The sequence below is a fragment of the Schistocerca nitens genome, chromosome 2 (assembly GCF_023898315.1).
Source record: "Schistocerca nitens isolate TAMUIC-IGC-003100 chromosome 2, iqSchNite1.1, whole genome shotgun sequence".
NCBI lineage: Eukaryota > Metazoa > Arthropoda > Insecta > Orthoptera > Acrididae > Schistocerca > Schistocerca nitens.
The window spans coordinates 564,513,502-564,532,510 of record NC_064615.1 but is presented as its reverse complement, the minus strand read 5'-3'; the positions used below and the strand labels follow the sequence as shown (position 1 = coordinate 564,532,510).

The 19,009-nt window shown below is 38.0% G+C and overlaps 1 protein-coding gene across 1 annotated transcript in view; it reads right to left on the bottom strand.

Moving 5' to 3' along the window:
* The window catches only part of LOC126236606 (transducin beta-like protein 3), a 157,857-nt gene that overhangs the window by 42,448 nt on the left and 96,400 nt on the right, over window positions 1-19,009 (bottom strand). Inside the window, exons 9-12 of the mRNA XM_049946043.1 lie at window positions 18,802-18,988; window positions 11,081-11,202; window positions 5,805-5,963; window positions 1,962-2,127 (exon numbers count right to left, since the gene is read on the bottom strand). Coding sequence (XP_049802000.1) covers window positions 1,962-2,127; window positions 5,805-5,963; window positions 11,081-11,202; window positions 18,802-18,988 — 634 coding nt within the window. The remainder of the gene's footprint in view (window positions 1-1,961; window positions 2,128-5,804; window positions 5,964-11,080; window positions 11,203-18,801; window positions 18,989-19,009) is intronic.

Genomic DNA, 19,009 nt, shown 5'->3' with positions numbered 1-19,009 from the left:
CCCACACATTTCAAAAACGCAAAAGCTCTACCTTCTATTTACGAGTCCAATAGTAGAGCCTGGATGACACCAGATATCTTTAAGAGAGTTCTCAGATATTTAGATGCCAAAACAGGTACAGGAGGGAGGAAATTTGTACTTATTATTGACCAATGGCCTGGACATCCCACGAAAACATCATTTCTGACTAATTTAATTGTTGTGTTCCTTCCTTAGAACTATACAAGCCACTGGATTTGGGAATAATACACTCTGTCAAAGCCAGATACAAAGTAGCATTTGTGCAGAAGCCAGTTTCCTTCCTTGGGAGGCAGGAAGTGATGAGACTCAGCAGTTGAATTCTACAGGCTATGCATATTTTTGTTGCTGCTTGGAGTCCTGTAACACAACGGACTGTGTTAAATTGATTCGCAAACGGTGTCTGTGGTATAGCCAGTTGCTGCTGAAGATGGCATTACTTCAGAAGACTGGAGTAGTATCAATGATATTTCTGAAAATGTGTAATTCCAGAAATAACTTTATTGTGATGCTGACATCCTGAATTCCACAACAAAGGTGGACACAAAAGAGATGTGTGAAGGAGCTGGTGATGACAATGACAACGAAGTGGAAGCACAGGTTGAGGAGGAGGTGAAGGTTGTTTCTTTTCCTCTTTGAATGTAGATGAGTATATTGTAATTAATATCAACAAATTAGAATGACAACTTCTTTTATTACAGTACTCGGGAAAGGCAAAACAAACCACTCTCATTGATTTTAAAACACAAGAGGTGTTTCTACAATACTGTATTTAAATTTGTAGCACAGGATATTGGTGAATAGCTCTTATATCACCAAAACATGTTTGAATTATGATTCTATGACATTCCTATGTACTCAGACAACACCTCCATTTCGGGAAAATGCCTTTCCACGGGAAAAAAATGTCTCCAGCGATTCATTAATAATGGTTCTACTGTAACAACTTACAGAATAGTAGAGGCAGGCACATAAAGCAGACTGTAATCATTGCTAGCTTTCGGACAAATCCTTTTTTGGGCTAGAGAAAACACTCACTTTTAGGGCTACATAGTGTTTCTGGATGCACGGTCAATTTTTTTACTGCAGGTCGACCGTGCAGAGAGCCTTTTGGGATGGGTTGATAGTAGGGAAGAGAAGGGAAGGAAAGGTATGTAAATAACATCAGTGTGTGATGGGTAAATGCTACGAGTGTATTGGAGGTAAAACTGGATGGTGAATGTGAGAGAGGGGGGAAAAAAGTAAAAACAGTATAGTCAAGAAAGAGACACAGGAAATGGACAAACAAAAATGTTAGATGGGTGCAAAGGGAACTATGAATATCAATTTGCAGGTTTTTGCTATGAATACGCAGAAGGAAATTCGACAGTAGGCTGCAGGATAGTTCTATGACAAGAGGATATTCATTTGTGTATTTGTGATATCCATGCTGGAAAATAAGTGTCTGACAAAAAATGATGATGGGAGCACACATTCAGGAGTTGGCAATAACATTCAACAATTGGCAACACCATCCAAAACATAACATCAAAACATGCATTCAATCCCTAAAGTTGGAAGAAAAAAAATTCAAATTGCAATTACCAGAAGAAGAACAGACATAACAAAGGAAAAAGAACACAGCATCATAATATGTAGATCACCATCCACGAAATCTGTGAGCAGAACTTTAAATTCCTACGACGTCACACAAAAGAAAAAGTGTCAGAACTGTTTGTAATTATGTATATAAAATGCTAAATGTAAACTAAATAGTACAAACAAAAATATGTACATATTTCAGGCCACTGAAGATGTGTTGCAAAGAATATAGGCAAAATGCATATGGTACAAAAATTGTGTTTTACTCAGTTGTCAAGGGAATTAAATAAATGAAATGAATTTATTTAAGTGGGGTTGTCTCATGGAAAACAGTTATTTCATAATTTCGAAAGAGAACATACCTGCCAGTGCCCAAACCCTCCCAGCATGCTGATCCATAGTTGCAACACATTCACTGGTTTTCACACTCCATATCTTAAGAAGTCCATCAGCTCCAGATGAAACAAGCTGCATGCCATTATTCAAAAACTCAACACGTAACACAGATGATTCATGACCTTCCAATGTCTGCAAATAAAGGAACATGTACATTTAATTAACAAAAATTATTATAGGCAGAACCAACCTGTGAAAAATCCACTATATGAATTAGCATAGATTGCTACTCACTTCTGTTGTCTCCAGGCACTTAGGCTCCAATGCCAAATGTGCCAGGCTGGCACCCAATACCTCCACTATGTGGTGTATAGCAATATATCCTAATTTATATTGCTGTTAAGAAATTGTTGTATGTAATACAAGGGACCTCTGATAAGTTAGGGCCTTTGACACAAGTTGCACATGATTTTTATGTTTCTTTTTATCTTAGAGGCATAATTTTTGTTCACAGAAGCTGATCTGCTTGTTTTTAAGTGCAATTTATTTGATTGATTGTCAGAGTGAAAGAGATGTAATGCCTTCTAATTCTGATGCCTCGATTACACTGAGGCAACATCTCGCAACAACGTGGCATACTAAGTATATGTGCCACGCTACAAAAGGCAACATCTTGCTGCCTATGCCGCATGCGGCAGGTTTGTTTATACTGAAGCAACAGAATCTGTGCCACACTAGGTCAGTCTTGCAGGAGAATGGGAAATCAAGTGATTGAACCAGCAGCTTACTTGGTCACTACACATGCATCCAACAATGAAAATGAAATTCAGCAGAAAAGAAAACAATATTGGAAGAAGAAAGTATTTAAAGTAGCCCCACGAACTAATATACTAGATATAGCAACCGAAGATGGTGCCTTATTTAATAATTCTACAAGTATGTCCAATGGAGACTTTAATTACCAACTACCAAGACAGTATTCCAACAGTATTCCACCATGAATTCAACTTGGTACCATATTATGATTTCATACTACCCCAATGCTGCTTTGAACAGCACATTCATAAGTAAGTGCTTCACATATGTTTGGGTTGTCTAGGGGCATTTCCTCGGTTCATTCCCAATGTATTCACAACAGACACTCCATTCATATCTGGTGGTAGCACTTTTTCAATATCTCGTATACTTCTTCAGCTATAGCATCATTCTCCATTTGCTCTGCTGTCCTATTTTTTTGTTTTTTACTTTTGTTAATTTTGTTTTGCAATGTTTTGCCTGGAGTTCGAGGCATATTTTCTTTTGTAGACTGATTTGTGTCATCACCATTCAGTCGCACATCTTCTGAAAAATTAGGGAAAGTAATGATTATATTTCACTTTCCAGGTTCCGTAGGATACTGAGGAATGGAAGAATGTTGCCAGAATTTTCAAAGTGAAATGGAACTTCTCTCATATTATAGGAGTGACAGATGACAAAAATACAAATTGTGTGTCCCACTAAGACTGGAAATGAATATATTAGCTTCAAACCAACATTTAGCATTGTGCTTATAGTAACTGTAGGCACAAATTACTGTTTTCAGTCATACATGTCAGATGTCATGGTTGCGTATCTGATGAAGGAGTTTTCAAGAACACTTCTTTTCATAAAGCGTAACAGAAAATAAATTAAAATTTCCTCCCACATAATCTCCTCCAATAAGAGAGAAACTGAGTCTATATATTTTAGCATTCCCATTGACCACTAATATCAAGAAACCACATGCTCAGGAATTACCAAAGTTATAGGAAAGAATATTTAATTACCAACTTCCTCAACCAAGACATTTAGTTGAAAATGCATTTCGAGCAACGTCCTCTGTTTTTACAGATTTAGAAAGCCTATATTGCTTAAAGTAGAGAAAGTTGAAAAAGTAACAAAAGCTTTTAGATATCTACACAATTCTTTAAAGCAGAGTACAACTTCCAGAATAATTCACTCACCCCCAACGATTTTCAGGACAGAAAACTTAGACAAAGAGACAACTGTTCTTGGTGGCTCTAGGGAAACTACACAAAATTATATGAGTATAAGCATTTTAGGGAAGATATCTCGAACACCTTCCAATGATGGACGACTAGCATGAGAAGCATTCAAGGAATATTTTTTGACACCACACCGGAAGGCCGAATGGCAGGACATAATCATGTATATTAATTTATGTAAATAAATAGAATTATACAAATTGACTCACTTTTTAGTTACTTTACTGCTACAAATGTGATCGTGTGGTGTACTATCGTAAATGAATTTTGAAACTACAATTAATTTTTTTACATCTATCAACCTATTCAAATGCATTTGGTAGAAGGCACTATGTGTAGTCTACTGATTACAAGAAATTGAAAAAAGTGAGATGTTTCACGAACAGAATAAAATTTCCTGATTTGAAAGTATACTTATTGATAATTTTATGACCACTGATTGGTGCACTATAGTAGTTTGCACATGTACCCTTAATGTTATAAAATATGTATAGCTACTGAAATATTGAAACACTTTAACAATTAAGTTGGTATTTCCTGGATTTGGATCCGTACATTGAGAATGAATTTTAACAATTCACAAGCAAAGCATTTCCTGTCAATCATATTAAGGGCTGAGCGGCATTTTTTACTGGTCACACAGGAGTGTTCTTACTGAATTGCACTTCACACAGTCTTTATCTTTTTCTTTACAGTACTCTTTATCAATTTCATATTTTATTCCATCATTCCATATAAAATCTCTTTTTATATGGTTATTTTGTAGTTAGTTCCACGGCACCTCAGATTATCTGCAGCCCTCAAGAAATCTTAGATACTTTTCATTAGATCACTTCATGTTTCAAATTTTGCTCTGCCACACAGAAAATGCCACACAGGAATTCACAGAGCCAGAGAGCTTCCCATGGTACACTGCGGCAGCTTATAACATAACACCAGGTGTTACTTTCGTCATATTAATCATGGGACAGCATGCGTCAATGTAGCTTGAGGCAGTGCCGCATACCAGAATGTTACAAGATGGTGACCCGGTGTAAACAAGGCTTTACACAAGCAACAATCAAAGCAGTTGGTTTCTCCATGGGAAAAGTGCAGCTGTTCTTATAACTGAAAATGTTTCAGGAAGTTTTCAGCAGTTCAACAGTGTGATTAACTACCCAAGAAATGATAAACACTTACGGGTTCATATTTGTGTCTTTTTTTGATTTGCTTCATGAGATATTGATGTTTGTCCTGATGAGAAAGGCAACCCACAAGCCTTAATGAAGAAAACAATTGTTTCTCATCAGGACAAACGCACAGCACACCTGCAATTGTCATGTCCACAATTGTCAAAAGACACTAAATATTACTGTTCTCTAGATTTAACCCACTGAAGACATGGATTGGCATGAGAAAATTCATATCAAATAAACAAATCATGACTGAAATAATTGAGTATTTTGCTGAACTCGTTAAACTGATAATAGATTTCAATAAATTAGAAAATTAATGGATGTCATTTAATGAGCTAAAAGGTAAATATGATTCAAAAGAAATTTAATTTTATTAATCAAACAAATAACTCATTTCATTATACCTTGTACTACCACTCCATTTTGTTTAGAATGGGAATGGAAGGAAACAAATATACTAAAAACAATTTAATATCTTGTTTAATAATGTAATTCAAACTTCTTTGAAGTGAAGAAGTAATTAATCTAATCTGCAGTCATTGCACAATGTAACAAATGGTATATCCACAAAACTAGATACAATGACAATCTGCAACCAAGAAAACTGTCAGGAGTTTGCTTCACCTCATAAGCAATACAGAATCAGAAAACATTAGTGGCAGAACAATACCTTGATGCAAGACAAATCCGAGATAGCCCATAATTTGATAGAGCAGTCTGCAGATGACGACACAACAACTTTATCAACAGGTGAGAACTGCACACACCACACTCCTTTCCTGTGTCCATTCATGACTCCTAAGAGGGATAAATCAGCAGCTGACCATAACTGGAGAAGAAAATTGCATATTTTTTTAAAATATATATTTTCAAGAAAATGCACACAAGCAGCATTAAATCTCATTCCTCATGCTTCAAAAGTCAGTCAACCTGTATATAAATGCCACTAATCTAGTTATCACATTACTTGTGTCATTGATAATAGCCACTGGTTATTTCCATCAAGGTTGACACAGCCCTACAAGGTCATCGTTATTTTTAACCTATTTCTACGTCATAATATAACATAAAATTTTATGGTTGAAAATAGCATGTAAAACAAAACTGCAAAAGCACAATGAAAACTGTTACATCCAAGTGAAAAATGTCATTTACAGAATTTATAGAGGCTGCATTACACAAAGTCAATCAAAACACGTTGTAATGTGACTGGACACAGACCATCAGTGAAGAAAAAGATACCAACTGTGTAATATGATGTGAACGTGGTATGCTTTATATGTACCCCAGCACTGGGCCTTGTTATTAAATTAATTTGCAGACCAGAAATGTAGTAATCACCAGAGTTGCAAAAACATACTATCACCCTCCTAGTCTGCTGACATGAAAGATTGAAACGAATTGTTTTCCATGCAGCATGAAAACAGTTCACCTCTGGACCAGGGGCCCTATTCCAAACATTGCCTACCTAGCACCCTTTACAAGTGTCACATAACTGTAAAAAACATGAAAATTATCTATATACTCATACACTGAAACACAAAGCAATAAATTAGCCTTAAAAATGGTACCCTCCTTCAATGAAGATGATGTGGGTGTTTACTAACCCTTACCCAAATATGTAGCACATATGCAACCCCACAACACAGATTTCTTTAAAAGATTTAATTGTGACAGCCAAACTTAGAACAAAAAGTAGACTTCATCCATACCCTCACTTTCTAGGTACCAACACTCTTTCTATGAAAAAAAATAGAGAGATAGAAGCAAAATATTATGTTTCTAAATAATGAAGAGGAATACTCACCCAATGCAGTTTTCACAAAACTGCAGTGACTACAAGTAGCTGGCAATATTGTAATATTCACATGGCAGATTTTTGACTTTGAAACCTCCAAATTATTACTGTTCTAATGCTCATACACCACTAACTCTAAAACTGGTGCAGTAACTATGAGTAGCAAAACTGTAATATTCACATGTCAGATTTGTGACTCTGAAACCACCAAATTATTACTGTTCTATTACTCATACACCACTGACTCTAAAAATGTCCAACTACAAGAGTGAGTTTTCAGTCCACTACAACTCACTACAGCAGAGGATACATTGCAAACTCACATGAAACATGTGGACATGTTGGACATGAAAGGATTGTTGCCATGTTAACAGGGAGTTTACCAGTGTTTCCTGAGTTATCCTGGCAAACAGAATTTGGGTTCTTCTATCGAAATTTCGCTTGAAGACTGTTGTACAGTTATCATCCGAATTACAGATAGAAGAAATAATACTGTCCATGGAGGATGCTCGAAAGATGATGGACTAAGAGATTTACTTTATTGCCAGAATGTACCAAACATTCAGGGTACTGCTCAACACTATATAGTACTCTGCAGCACAATCTTTCAACCTGATAAGGGCTGTGAAGCATCATGGTATGGACTCCATGAGCTACCTTGATGCACGATTCCTCAATCACCACCCACAACACAGAGAGGTTGGTTGGACAGGGGCCATCTGTAGAGATGGTAAAATAATTCTGTCACCATAAGGAAGTGATGGGGTGATATATGTTAGTTATGCTAAAGGTACAGGTTGCTCTTGGGGTACAAAAAAGGACACACATGACTAGACATAAGGTTCTTGTATCACTTGTTAGAGGCAGACAATTACAGTAATGAGTGTACTGGGGACGGGAATAGTGCAAGCCATTAATTCTTACTGCACAAGAGCTTTTAGTATGTGTAAATAGCTCAGCTTGGATATATTCATTCAAGTGTCATTTTTTGTCAACTAAGACTCAAAACTCTGAAAAATGCTTTTCAATAAATATTGGGGGTACATGTCATGCCCCCACCCCTTGCCCCTCCCAGCTGTGATGCCCATGATTACAGGCATATCAGGGTCGCAGCTTCATCATATGTATCACCCACATGGTAGTACCTACACTACTTGCCTAAATGGTGCCCTGTGAACAGGTGTGATACATCATTTCATGTGATTCTTGATCCACTGGTAAAATATCATTGGCATGTACTAACGTGTACTGAGGCTCATCAGTCAAAGTGACCTTTATCCAACATGCTCAGAGTGTCCAATAACATGTTCACACGCCAAAACTAAGCTCTACACCCCATGAAGTATGGTAATCCGAGGGATAAGGACTTCATTACTCCATAGTGATGTAGTGGTTCTGAATGATACGGCACTTCACTAGTTGTTGCTCAGCAACCGAATGGATGTATGATAAGCTGCATTTTGACACATATACAATCCATGATAGTAAATTGAGACCTTGTAATCAACATGTTGTTGCCCATGTCAGATAACTCAGGTGGCAACAGTTTTTCAAGAATCAGGATACTCAATGTACATGCTTTACACAGAGGCATGTGAAACACCCAGAACCTGTATTACCTGAGATGAAAATTCCTCTGTGTCTAGCACACTATAGTTTGATACACAAGAAACTCAAACCACAGCAATTCTTTCCAAACATTTCAGTTTATACAAACAGTGCTGCATAAAACAATGGCAGCCTGTGACCTAGGGGCAAATCCAGTTACATGAGTCAAATCTGTATACTCTGAAAGACAAAATTAAAGATCAGAAACATATACTAAGTGACCAGGAACAGTGAAGAAAGTGGAAGAACATGAGAGAACTAGATAACCCCCACCCAACAAAACAACAAACAACTGGACTGCTCGTCTACAAAGCCAAACAATTATACAAATTCATGACAACTTGTGACAAACCAAGCTGGGATATTTTTACTTCCCCTCTTGTTTTGCCATCTGCCTCCTTGAAATTCATTTTTTCATTTTTGAATTAATTACCATTAACATATGTGAGTATAATTTGCATTTTCATAAAAGAGAAAGGTTGGCCCTCGGTTTTAAAGAATATAACACCAGATCTAATTTAATAGTTTTATGTATGTAACTGATTTTCTAATTTATTTTGACTATTCCTCCTCATCAGTATCTTTTGTTATAGGGTGATATCAGTAATTATTTCACAAATTCAATTCTATGTATAAACAAATATGGTTGGTTTGTGGGGGTGAAGGGACCAGACTAGAAAGGGCATCGGTCCCTATAAACAAATATAAATTCTGCACTAAATATATACATTTGGAGGAACAGCTAATAGTATTCTTAAAGGATCTATTTGGCTCTATTTGAAAACATGTTAGCAAAGCCAGCCCTTAATTAATTCCAAAGTAATTAACAGTTTTGTCAAAAGTATTGTTTGCATAATGACATCTGTTAATTTCATCATTTAAACAAGTAATTCGTCCTAATTCTTGTAGTAGAAGAAACTGTTAAAAAGAACCAATTTTTCGATGTGTACAGTTAATCAAATGAGTTAAGTTTTAATTGCAATTACTGTAAATTAAACATCAAAGAATGTGTAGTTTCAGTACCTATTATTGTGAGGATACATGAGGGCCCAATTTTTGGTTCTGAGACAGTCAGTGCATGACCGAGTTTCAGACGAGGAACCTGTATTTGTTAGAACAACAACAATGCATCTGTGAAATAAGAGTAACACAATTAGGCCATATGTTAAAACAATGACAGTGTCTGTTCCATACGTACCTTGTTATTCTTCAAGAACTGTGTGGTTAGGTTTTTACTGCTCCTGAATGTTCAACAGTAAACTATTGTAGCAGAATGTGGATGTTTGCCTTTTAAAGACGCTTATCGAAAGTTAAACAATAGTGCACTGGCCATATTAAATGTGTATATGGGAGGTTGTGAACCATGAAAGTAAACAACTGTGAAACACAAATGTGCACCTGTCAGCTACACCATTTAAAGTAGTCCGTGTTTGACTTCCACTTCCGCGCACATCAAATGGAGGGGGTGTTACAGTAAGATTTACTGCTGGATGTCTGATAAGTCTACAGAAAGAAGTGGAAGAAGTTTCCTGTCATTCATAGCTTGGTTCTTGTACAAGAGAGAGAGAGAGAGAGTGAGAGAGTGAGTGAGTGAGTGAGTGAGTGAGTGTGTGTGTGTGTGTGTGTGTGTGTGTGTGTGTGTGTGTGAAGAGGTGCTCAACAATGACGTTATCAGTGCCCATACAAAATTAGTAGAAACAAATATGTATAAAATAGGGAAAAAGTGAGAAAAGAGATACAAAAAAACTTAGATAAAACGTCACTCACTCTCCCACAATCTCACCCGTGATCACTCGCACAATCACACTAGCTCAGGAAAGTAGCATTAAAATTATACAAAATTTTCTTGAGTGGCTTTTGGTTCATGGCCAAGTCTTCTTCCACCCAAGATTGTTCCACACTCTTGACCACATGTGCATGAAATAGACAGTAGCAAATCTCAATTTTCTATCTCAAAGTGCATAGTCTGGAACCTTATTTCACCAGGAGATGGGCATACACAGTGTAGCAACCAATATCAATAATAGTCTTGACTTATTTTCATGTTGCAAACGTAATGTTATGTGTTACTAAGAAAAATGAAGCAATATTTATAGCAGATGTGAGCACCACTCAAGTACATTATACAGTGGGAAAGACAATGATACAGAGAATTAAAGACAACAACTCAAGTTACAATAAGATTTGACATACCAAAGTAACCATTAGAACTACCATCAATTTAAAATTTTGTACGATTTGTTGTTCTTCACACTACAGTAGCAATTCCCCACTCTTACCAATTGACCAGATTCACATCTTTCCCATCATACTAGATTACTATGGGAGCAGCTGAATCTGCCTTCACTCATGGCTCTAGTACATGGCTAAAAGAAGTAGTCAATTCAAAAGTTTGTGATGGAAATCAGCACATATCATATCAAAAACAGTTTGTTCATTTATAAGAGTTTTTGCCAAGATACAATATTGCAGTGCAGCCTAATTTCACTCTACAGAGCCAGTACAACATTCATTAAAAGTTTTAAAAATGTATACTTTACCTTCACACTTTTGTCTTGCGACCCTGTGGCAATCAGCTTATCGTTTGGTGAAATGCAGACACAATTAATGTCTTTTTGGTGTGCCTTCTCGGTGTGCGTAACATTCAAAGAATGAGAGGTCCCTGAATTAAAAACAATGCTAGTGCACTCAAGATGATAAATTGAAATATATTTACTTGCTCTGCCATACAAATAGATTTATTAAAAAATAATCAGATTAAAGAAAAGCAAAAATGTAAAAATCTTCAACTTTTAGTTATAATAGTTTAAACTACAACACAATACAAGAAGAAAAATGATGCCTTCTTTGGGTGCTAAAGGTAAAAATTTGAAGTCAAGAATATATTCAGCCAGTGAATTCGAACATTCAACTGCAATATGCTTTTTGGTAAAGAAAGGGTGTGAATTAATAATCACACGTGGTGAGAATGACATTAATGACATGACATTAAACAAATGAGACAAAGCACCAAAGAAAAACCTACAACAGAGTATAATTATCAATATGAGAATAGACCTTTATTCACCAAACTCAAGAGGCATTGAGCAGCAGACAGACATGCAGAAAGGACAACAATATGCTAAGATAAAGTCATGCTGAAGCGCCAGAAGAAAATGGTGACTCTGTGTGTGTGTGTGTGTGTGTGTGTGTGTGTGTGTGTGTGTGTGTTGGGGGGTGAACTCTAAAGACAGTCATTATTCAAGAACTAAGCTGTTTATTTACCTTTCTGTATATTGGTGCACTGCTCAGTGTCACTTCGATTTGGTGAACAGTCCTCACACAGAGAGAAAAATATAAGAAAATCTAAGTGTATTAGTAAAACATCTGGTATGTAAACACGCCTGAAAAGAAAATAGCACAAGTTAAAATGCTAGTCAAAAGACCTATAGAAGAATGTCAGTGTTCAAGGCAGTTCATCAACATCCACATGATTACTCTGCAATTCACAATTAAGTGACTAGCATAGGGTCCATCGAACCACCTTTAAGCTACTTCTCTACCATTCCATTCTCAAAAGTGCACGAGAAAAACAAACAACTTAAACCTTCCCATGTGAGCTCTGATTCCTCTTATTTTATTTTGTTGATCATTTCTCCCTCTGTAGGTGGGTGCCAACAAAGTCTTTTCACTCTCTGAGGAGAAAATTGGTGATTGAAATTTCATGAGAAGGTCCGATAAAGTTAAAAAATCTTTGTTTTAATGACTGCCACACCAATTCATGTATCATATCTGTGGCACTCTCTCCTCTACTTCGCAATAATACAAAACGAGCAGCCCTTCTTTGAACTTTATCAACGTACTCTGTTAATCCTATCTGAAATGTATCCCACATTGAGCAGTAATATGCCAGAAGATGGCAGACAAGCATAGTGTAAGCAGTTTCTTTAGTAGACTTGTTACATGTTCTAAGCATTCTACCAATAAATTGCAGTTTTTGGTTTCTTTTCCCCACATGTTATATATGTGATCGTTCCAATTTAAGTTATTCATAATTGTAATCACTAAGTATTTAGCTGAGTTTACAGCCTATTGGTGTATGTGATTTATTGTGTAGCTGAAATTTAGTGGATTCTTTTTAGTGCTTTTCATGGTTTAGAGTCAATTGCCACTTTTTGTCCAATCAGATATCTTGTCTAAATCATTTTGCAATTCATTTTGATCATCTGATGACATTACATAACAGTACTTGATGGCATCATCTGCAAACAATCGAAGAGGACTGTTCAGGTTGTCTCTTACATCGTTTTGTAGATCAAGGGCAACAGAGGGCCTGTAACACATTCTTCTGGAATGCCAGATATTACTTCTGTTTCACTCAATGACTTTCTGTCAAGTATTACAAACTGTGACCTTTCCGACAGGAAATCAAAAATCTAGTCATATACAACTGACACGATACTACGTGATATTAAATAGGAGACGCTTATGAGGAATAGCCTTCTGGAAATAAAAAAATATGGAATCAATTTGACACACCCTGTTGATAGCACTCATTACTTCATCAGAATAAAGAGTTCATTGTGCTTCTCAGTGACAATATTCTGAATCAGTGTTGGCTGTTTGTCAATAAATCCTTTTCTTCTGGGGATTCATAATGTTCAGGCACAGTATATGTTCCAAAATCCTATGGCAAATTGACGTTAGTGATATGGGTCTGTAATTCAGCAGATACTCCTATTTCCTTTCTTGGGTATTGTTGTGATTTGTGCAACTTTCCAGTCTTGGGTACGGATCTTTTTGCGAGCAACTGTTCGTATATGATTGCTAAGTATGGCGCTACTGTATCAGCATACTCTGAAAGGAACCTGAATGGTATAAAATCTAGACCGTGAAACTTGCCTTCCTTAAGTGTTTTATGCTGCTTCACTACACCATGGATATTTACTTCTAAGTTATTCCTGTTGGCAGTTGTTCTTGATTTGAATTCTTGTAATTTTTTTTTTTGTTTTGTTTTTTGTCTTCTTTTGTGAAGGAATTTTGGAAAAACCGTGTTTAATAACTTTGCTTTAGTGGTGCTGTCATCAATAATGTCACCATTGCTATTGCGCAGCGATGGTATTGATTGTATCTTGCCACTGGCATAATTTACATACGATCAATATCTCTTTGCGTTTTCTGCCAGATTTAGGGACAGAGAATTGTTGTGAAAACTATTAAAAGCATGTCACATTGAAGTTCATGCTAAATTTCAAGTCCTGTAAAATTGCCAGTCTTTGGAATTTTGCACTCTCTTAAATTTGGCATGCTTTTTTCATTGCTTCTGCAATAGTGTTCTGACCTGTTTTATGTACCACTGGGGATCAGTACCATCTCTTATTAATTTATTTGGTATATATCTCTCAATTGCCATTGATATTATTTCTCTGAATTAAAACCACATCTGGTCTATGATCTCTTAGGAAGGTCTCAAGAAAATTTTATCTGCTTTTTTTTTTAAATAGAGTATTTTGTGTTTATTTTTGGTGGATTTGGATGTTACAGTATTCAGTCCAGCTACAACAACCTTGTGGTCCCTAATACCTGTATCTGTTATGATGATCCTTATTTGGTCAGGATTATTTATTGCTAAGAGGTCAAGTATTTTTTACAACCATCTACACTCTGAGTGGGCTTCTGAACTAGTTGTTGAAAATAATTGTTTGAGAAGGCATTGAGTATGATTTTGGACAATGTGTTATGCCTATCACTGACTTTAAACATGTATTTTCATCAACATATCGAGGGTAGATTAAAGTCACGGACTACAATTGTCTAGACAAGCATCTATTTGAAATGAAATTCAAGTTTTCAATGAACTGTTCAGCAACTGCATCATCTTGAGTCTGGGGGAGGGTGGGAGGGTTTGTGAAAGGAACCAGTTATTAACTCATTCCGGTTGCCAAGTATAACCTCTGCCCACACTAACTCACAGGAACTATCACTTCAATTTCACTACAAGGTAAACTGCTTCTGACAGCAATAAACAGTCCACCACCAACTGTTTTTAATCTATCCTTTCTGAAAACAGCTACGCCTTTTGTAAAACTTTCAGCTGAACTTATTTCCGGCTTTAGGCAGCTTTATGTACCTATAATGATTTGAGATTCAATATTTTCTATTAGTGCTTGGAGCTCTGATTCTTTTCCAACAAAGCTATGACAGTGAACAACTACAATATTGATTATTCCTATGTCTCTTCCGCTTCCTGCTTCATCCTGCACCTTTTGAAGCTGAAGCCCTCCCTGCACATTCCTGAGACCCTCTAACCTAAGAAAACCACCCATGCCCTCGATACAGCCCCCCCAACCCACAAGGCCATTTCCTGCATGTAGTGGACTCCTGACCTATTTAGTGAAAGCCGGAAACCCACTATCCTTTGACATGTCGAGAAATCTGCAACCTACACAGTCGTCGCCGAACCATCTAAGCCACTAATTCAGGAACACTCAGCTCTGTACCAAAGAACCACAGTTGGTTCTGTCGAGTATACTACAGAAGGTGAGCTCTGCCTTCATCTCGCAAGCATGACTGGCAGTCTTGACTACTTCAGCTATCTGTCCGGAACCATAAGGAATCTCTTCCAATCCAAAGTGACGTACATCGTTAGTATCAACATAAGCCACAGTTTACGGCAATAACTAAATGGAGGGGGAAAGATATAAAATGACCTCGAGTGCTTTTGATACATGAAACAGAGTTTTCCAAATCAAACATCTTATGTGGCTGAAACATAAAGTTTGTAATCAGTATGTATTATCAGTATCTGTTATGACTCTACCACTAATACGGACTTTAAATGCAAAAACCATTCAAAAACAGAGTTGTTCAGAAAAGAATGTAGGAATACATGTTAGAAATTGTTAGAAAAACTGGAGAACAAACAAACTGATCAGGAAACACGCTGGAGTAGAAGCAGCGCAAATAAAAATGGAGGCGTGCAGGACATGTAGCCAAGTGACTTGGTCGTAGGACTCGGTTTGCTAGATTCTAAAACATATGAAAACATTGGTGTGATGACATAAATCAACGTGATTAGATGACAAGGGAAAACACGCAGGAGCTACATGGACATCTGTACCTGAAGATCGTAATGTATGAGAAAGTCTAAAGGAGGTCTTTGTGGAACAGTGATGCCAAATGACTACTGTTATTACTGCTGCTGCTGCTGCTGCTGCTGCTGCTGATGATGATGATGATGATGATGATACCACAGGTTGGATCAATACTTGGTTTCAAATTAACTCTATAAATCCCAGCAAACCTGTAATTTATACTCACGATCCCATTCTACACTCCTGGAAATGGAAAAAAGAACACATTGACACCGGTGTGTCAGACCCACCATACTTGCTCCGGACACTGCGAGAGGGCTGTACAAGCAATGATCACACGCACGGCACAGCGGACACACCAGGAACCGCGGTGTTGGTCGTCGAATGGCGCTAGCTGCGCAGCATTTGTGCACCGCCACCGTCAGTGTCAGCCAGTTTGCCGTGGCATACGGAGCTCCATCGCAGTCTTTAACACTGGTAGCATGCCGCGACAGCGTGGACGTGAACCGTATGTGCAGTTGACGGACTTTGAGCGAGGGCGTATAGTGGGCATGCGGGAGGCCGGGTGGACGTACCGCCGAATTGCTCAACACGTGGGGCGTGAAGGTCTCCACAGTACATCGATGTTGTCGCCAGTGGTCGGCGGAAGGTGCACGTGCCCGTCGACCTGGGACCGGACCGCAGCGACGCACGGATGCACGCCAAGACTGTAGGATCCTACGCAGTGCCGTAGGGGACCGCACCGCCTCTTCCCAGCAAATTAGGGACACTGTTGCTCCTGGGGTATCGGCGAGGACCATTCGCAACCGTCTCCATGAAGCTGGGCTACAGTCCCGCACACCGTTAGGCCGTCTTCCGCTCACGCCCCAACATCGTGCAGCCCGCCTCCAGTGGTGTCGCGACAGGCGTGAATGGAGGGACGAATGGAGACATGTCGTCTTCAGCGATGAGAGTCGCTTCTGCCTTGGTGCCAATGATGGTCGTATGCGTGTTTGGCGCCGTGCAGGTGAGCGCCACAATCAGGACTGCATACGACCGAGGCACACAGGGCCAACACCCGGCATCATGGTGTGGGGAGCGATCTCCTACACTGGCCGTACACCACTGGTGATCGTCGAGGGGACACTGAATAGTGCACGGTACATCCAAACCGTCATCGAACCCATCGTTCTACCATTCCCAGATCGGCAAGGGAAGTTGCTGTTCCAACAGGACAATGCACGTCCGCATGTATCCCGTGCCACCCAACGTGCTCTAGAAGGTGTAAGTCAACTACCCTGGCCAGCAAGATCTCCGGATCTGTCCCCCATTGAGCATGTTTGGGACTGGATGAAGCGTCGTCTCACGCGGTCTGCACGTCCAGCACGAACACTGGTCCAACTGAGGCGCCAGGTGGAAATGGCATGGCAAGCCGTTCCACAGGACTTCATCCAGCATCTCTACGATCGTCTCCATGGGAGAATAGCAGCCTGCATTGCTGCGAAAGGTGGATATACACTGTACTAGTGCCGACATTGTGCATGCTCTGTTGCCTGTGTCTATGTGCCTGTGGTTCTGTCAGTGTGATCATGTGATGTATCTGACCCCAGGAATGTGTCAATAAAGTTTCCCCTTCCTGGGACAATGAATTCACGGTGTTCTTATTTCAATTTCCAGGAGTGTATATTTTAAATCAGGCCCGTAGTGAAACCAACTTGTTTCTTTACTTGCTTAATATCCAATGTTTTTTCAGTGCCAGTAGTGGTAATTTTTTGTAAATATCTTCAAGATTACATTGAGGATTACATCGAGGACACTGGTACGTCTATCTTATGCACTTCCATTCTTGTGAAATAGAATGATTACATCTTTGTTCCTGTTTTGAAGAACTATTTTCCTCCACAGATATTTTATACCCAATTTTGCAAGTTTTTTTTGTATTACTTTATCTCCAACTTTATTCATGTATATTGAAGCACCATCCTATATGGCACCTTTTGTTTCTTTGTATTTCAAACAGAATTACTCAAACCATCATTATTACTTCTGTAACATCACTGTTTTCATTATTAATAATCTGTGTTTCTAATTTATCTTTCAAACACCATATATATATCAAAGAAATCTAGGAATGGTTGTACAATTTTGCTTTCTGTTGTTAGAAATTGTGCCACCAGCCATCTTAACTAATGAAATGTGATGTCTATGCAAGATAAATTCTTGTACTGTTTCTCAAACTCTTACTGTTTTCAATTGTTCCTCTTATTAAATTATCACTGCACAATTTCACATTCTGCAAGAGACATTTTGAAATAGTTTTGATTAGTTCATGTTTCAAATTTAATTCATGTCTTCTTTTCAATAGCTGCCCTGCTTTATTTAACATTTTCCTGCTTTTTTGTTCCAGCAACAACTTTTTGTGTTTGCTCCAGTCTCTTTGTTAAATACCTGTCCCTTCCATCTAGAATAATAATCATTTGCTGAGAGGTTGAACTGTTGCTTGCTTTGATCTGGTATAGCTCGCTATTCCTAAATAAATTGTCACAGTCCAGAGTCCTGATTTCCCACAAGGTGAATGTCTTTCTTTCTAGTCTAGTGTATATTTTCACTCTTGATCTTACTAACTTACGATCACTTGAAAATGTAAAGTGATTGGAGAATGTCACACTTCGTTTTATTTCTTCCTTGTTTAATAAAATATAGTCAATTTCATTTTTAGTTCCACTTTGTTGAAAAATCCACATTTTAATCCTCCCCCCTCCTACCCCCCGCATCCCACCTCTCTCTGAAAGAATGTGTTAAGGATAAACATATTATTCCTCTCAGCATATTACACTAATGTGTAAGCTTTTTTCATTTCTATATCATAAGCAAAGTTTCCTACTGGCAAATAAAACTTCAGTTTCTGTGGATACGCTATCCTTTACCAGTAACTCTTCACATCAGTCGTCCTTCTTCTCTGTCAGTGTGTCAGCGCATTGCTGAATAGACTCAAATGATTTATCTTTAACATAAAATATTATTTTTTTCCAAGATTTCTCTACCATCTGTATTATTGTTCTCCCTACTCTGTTTCCCTATAATAAAACATTTGACCTGACAAAAGAATTATAAGAGTAACAATCCGCAGAGCTTCAAGTTCAATCATCATTTAGTTGATGTCACTGAGTCTAGAAATAAAAAAATTAATCAGGATAAAGTACACTTACCAAATTCCAGTTTTTCGGGTATTTCCCACAGTTTGACACATGAATCTTGACTGACTGACAGAAAAAAGGAGTCTGACAGGCGAGAGAATACAACAGAACCAACCGATGCTGTATGTCTCACTGCTGAACCAACACATGTCATGTTCTGTTGCTCTGCATCCATAATCCACAGTCTCACAGAATTGTCCTGTTCTCATTGTTACATCAA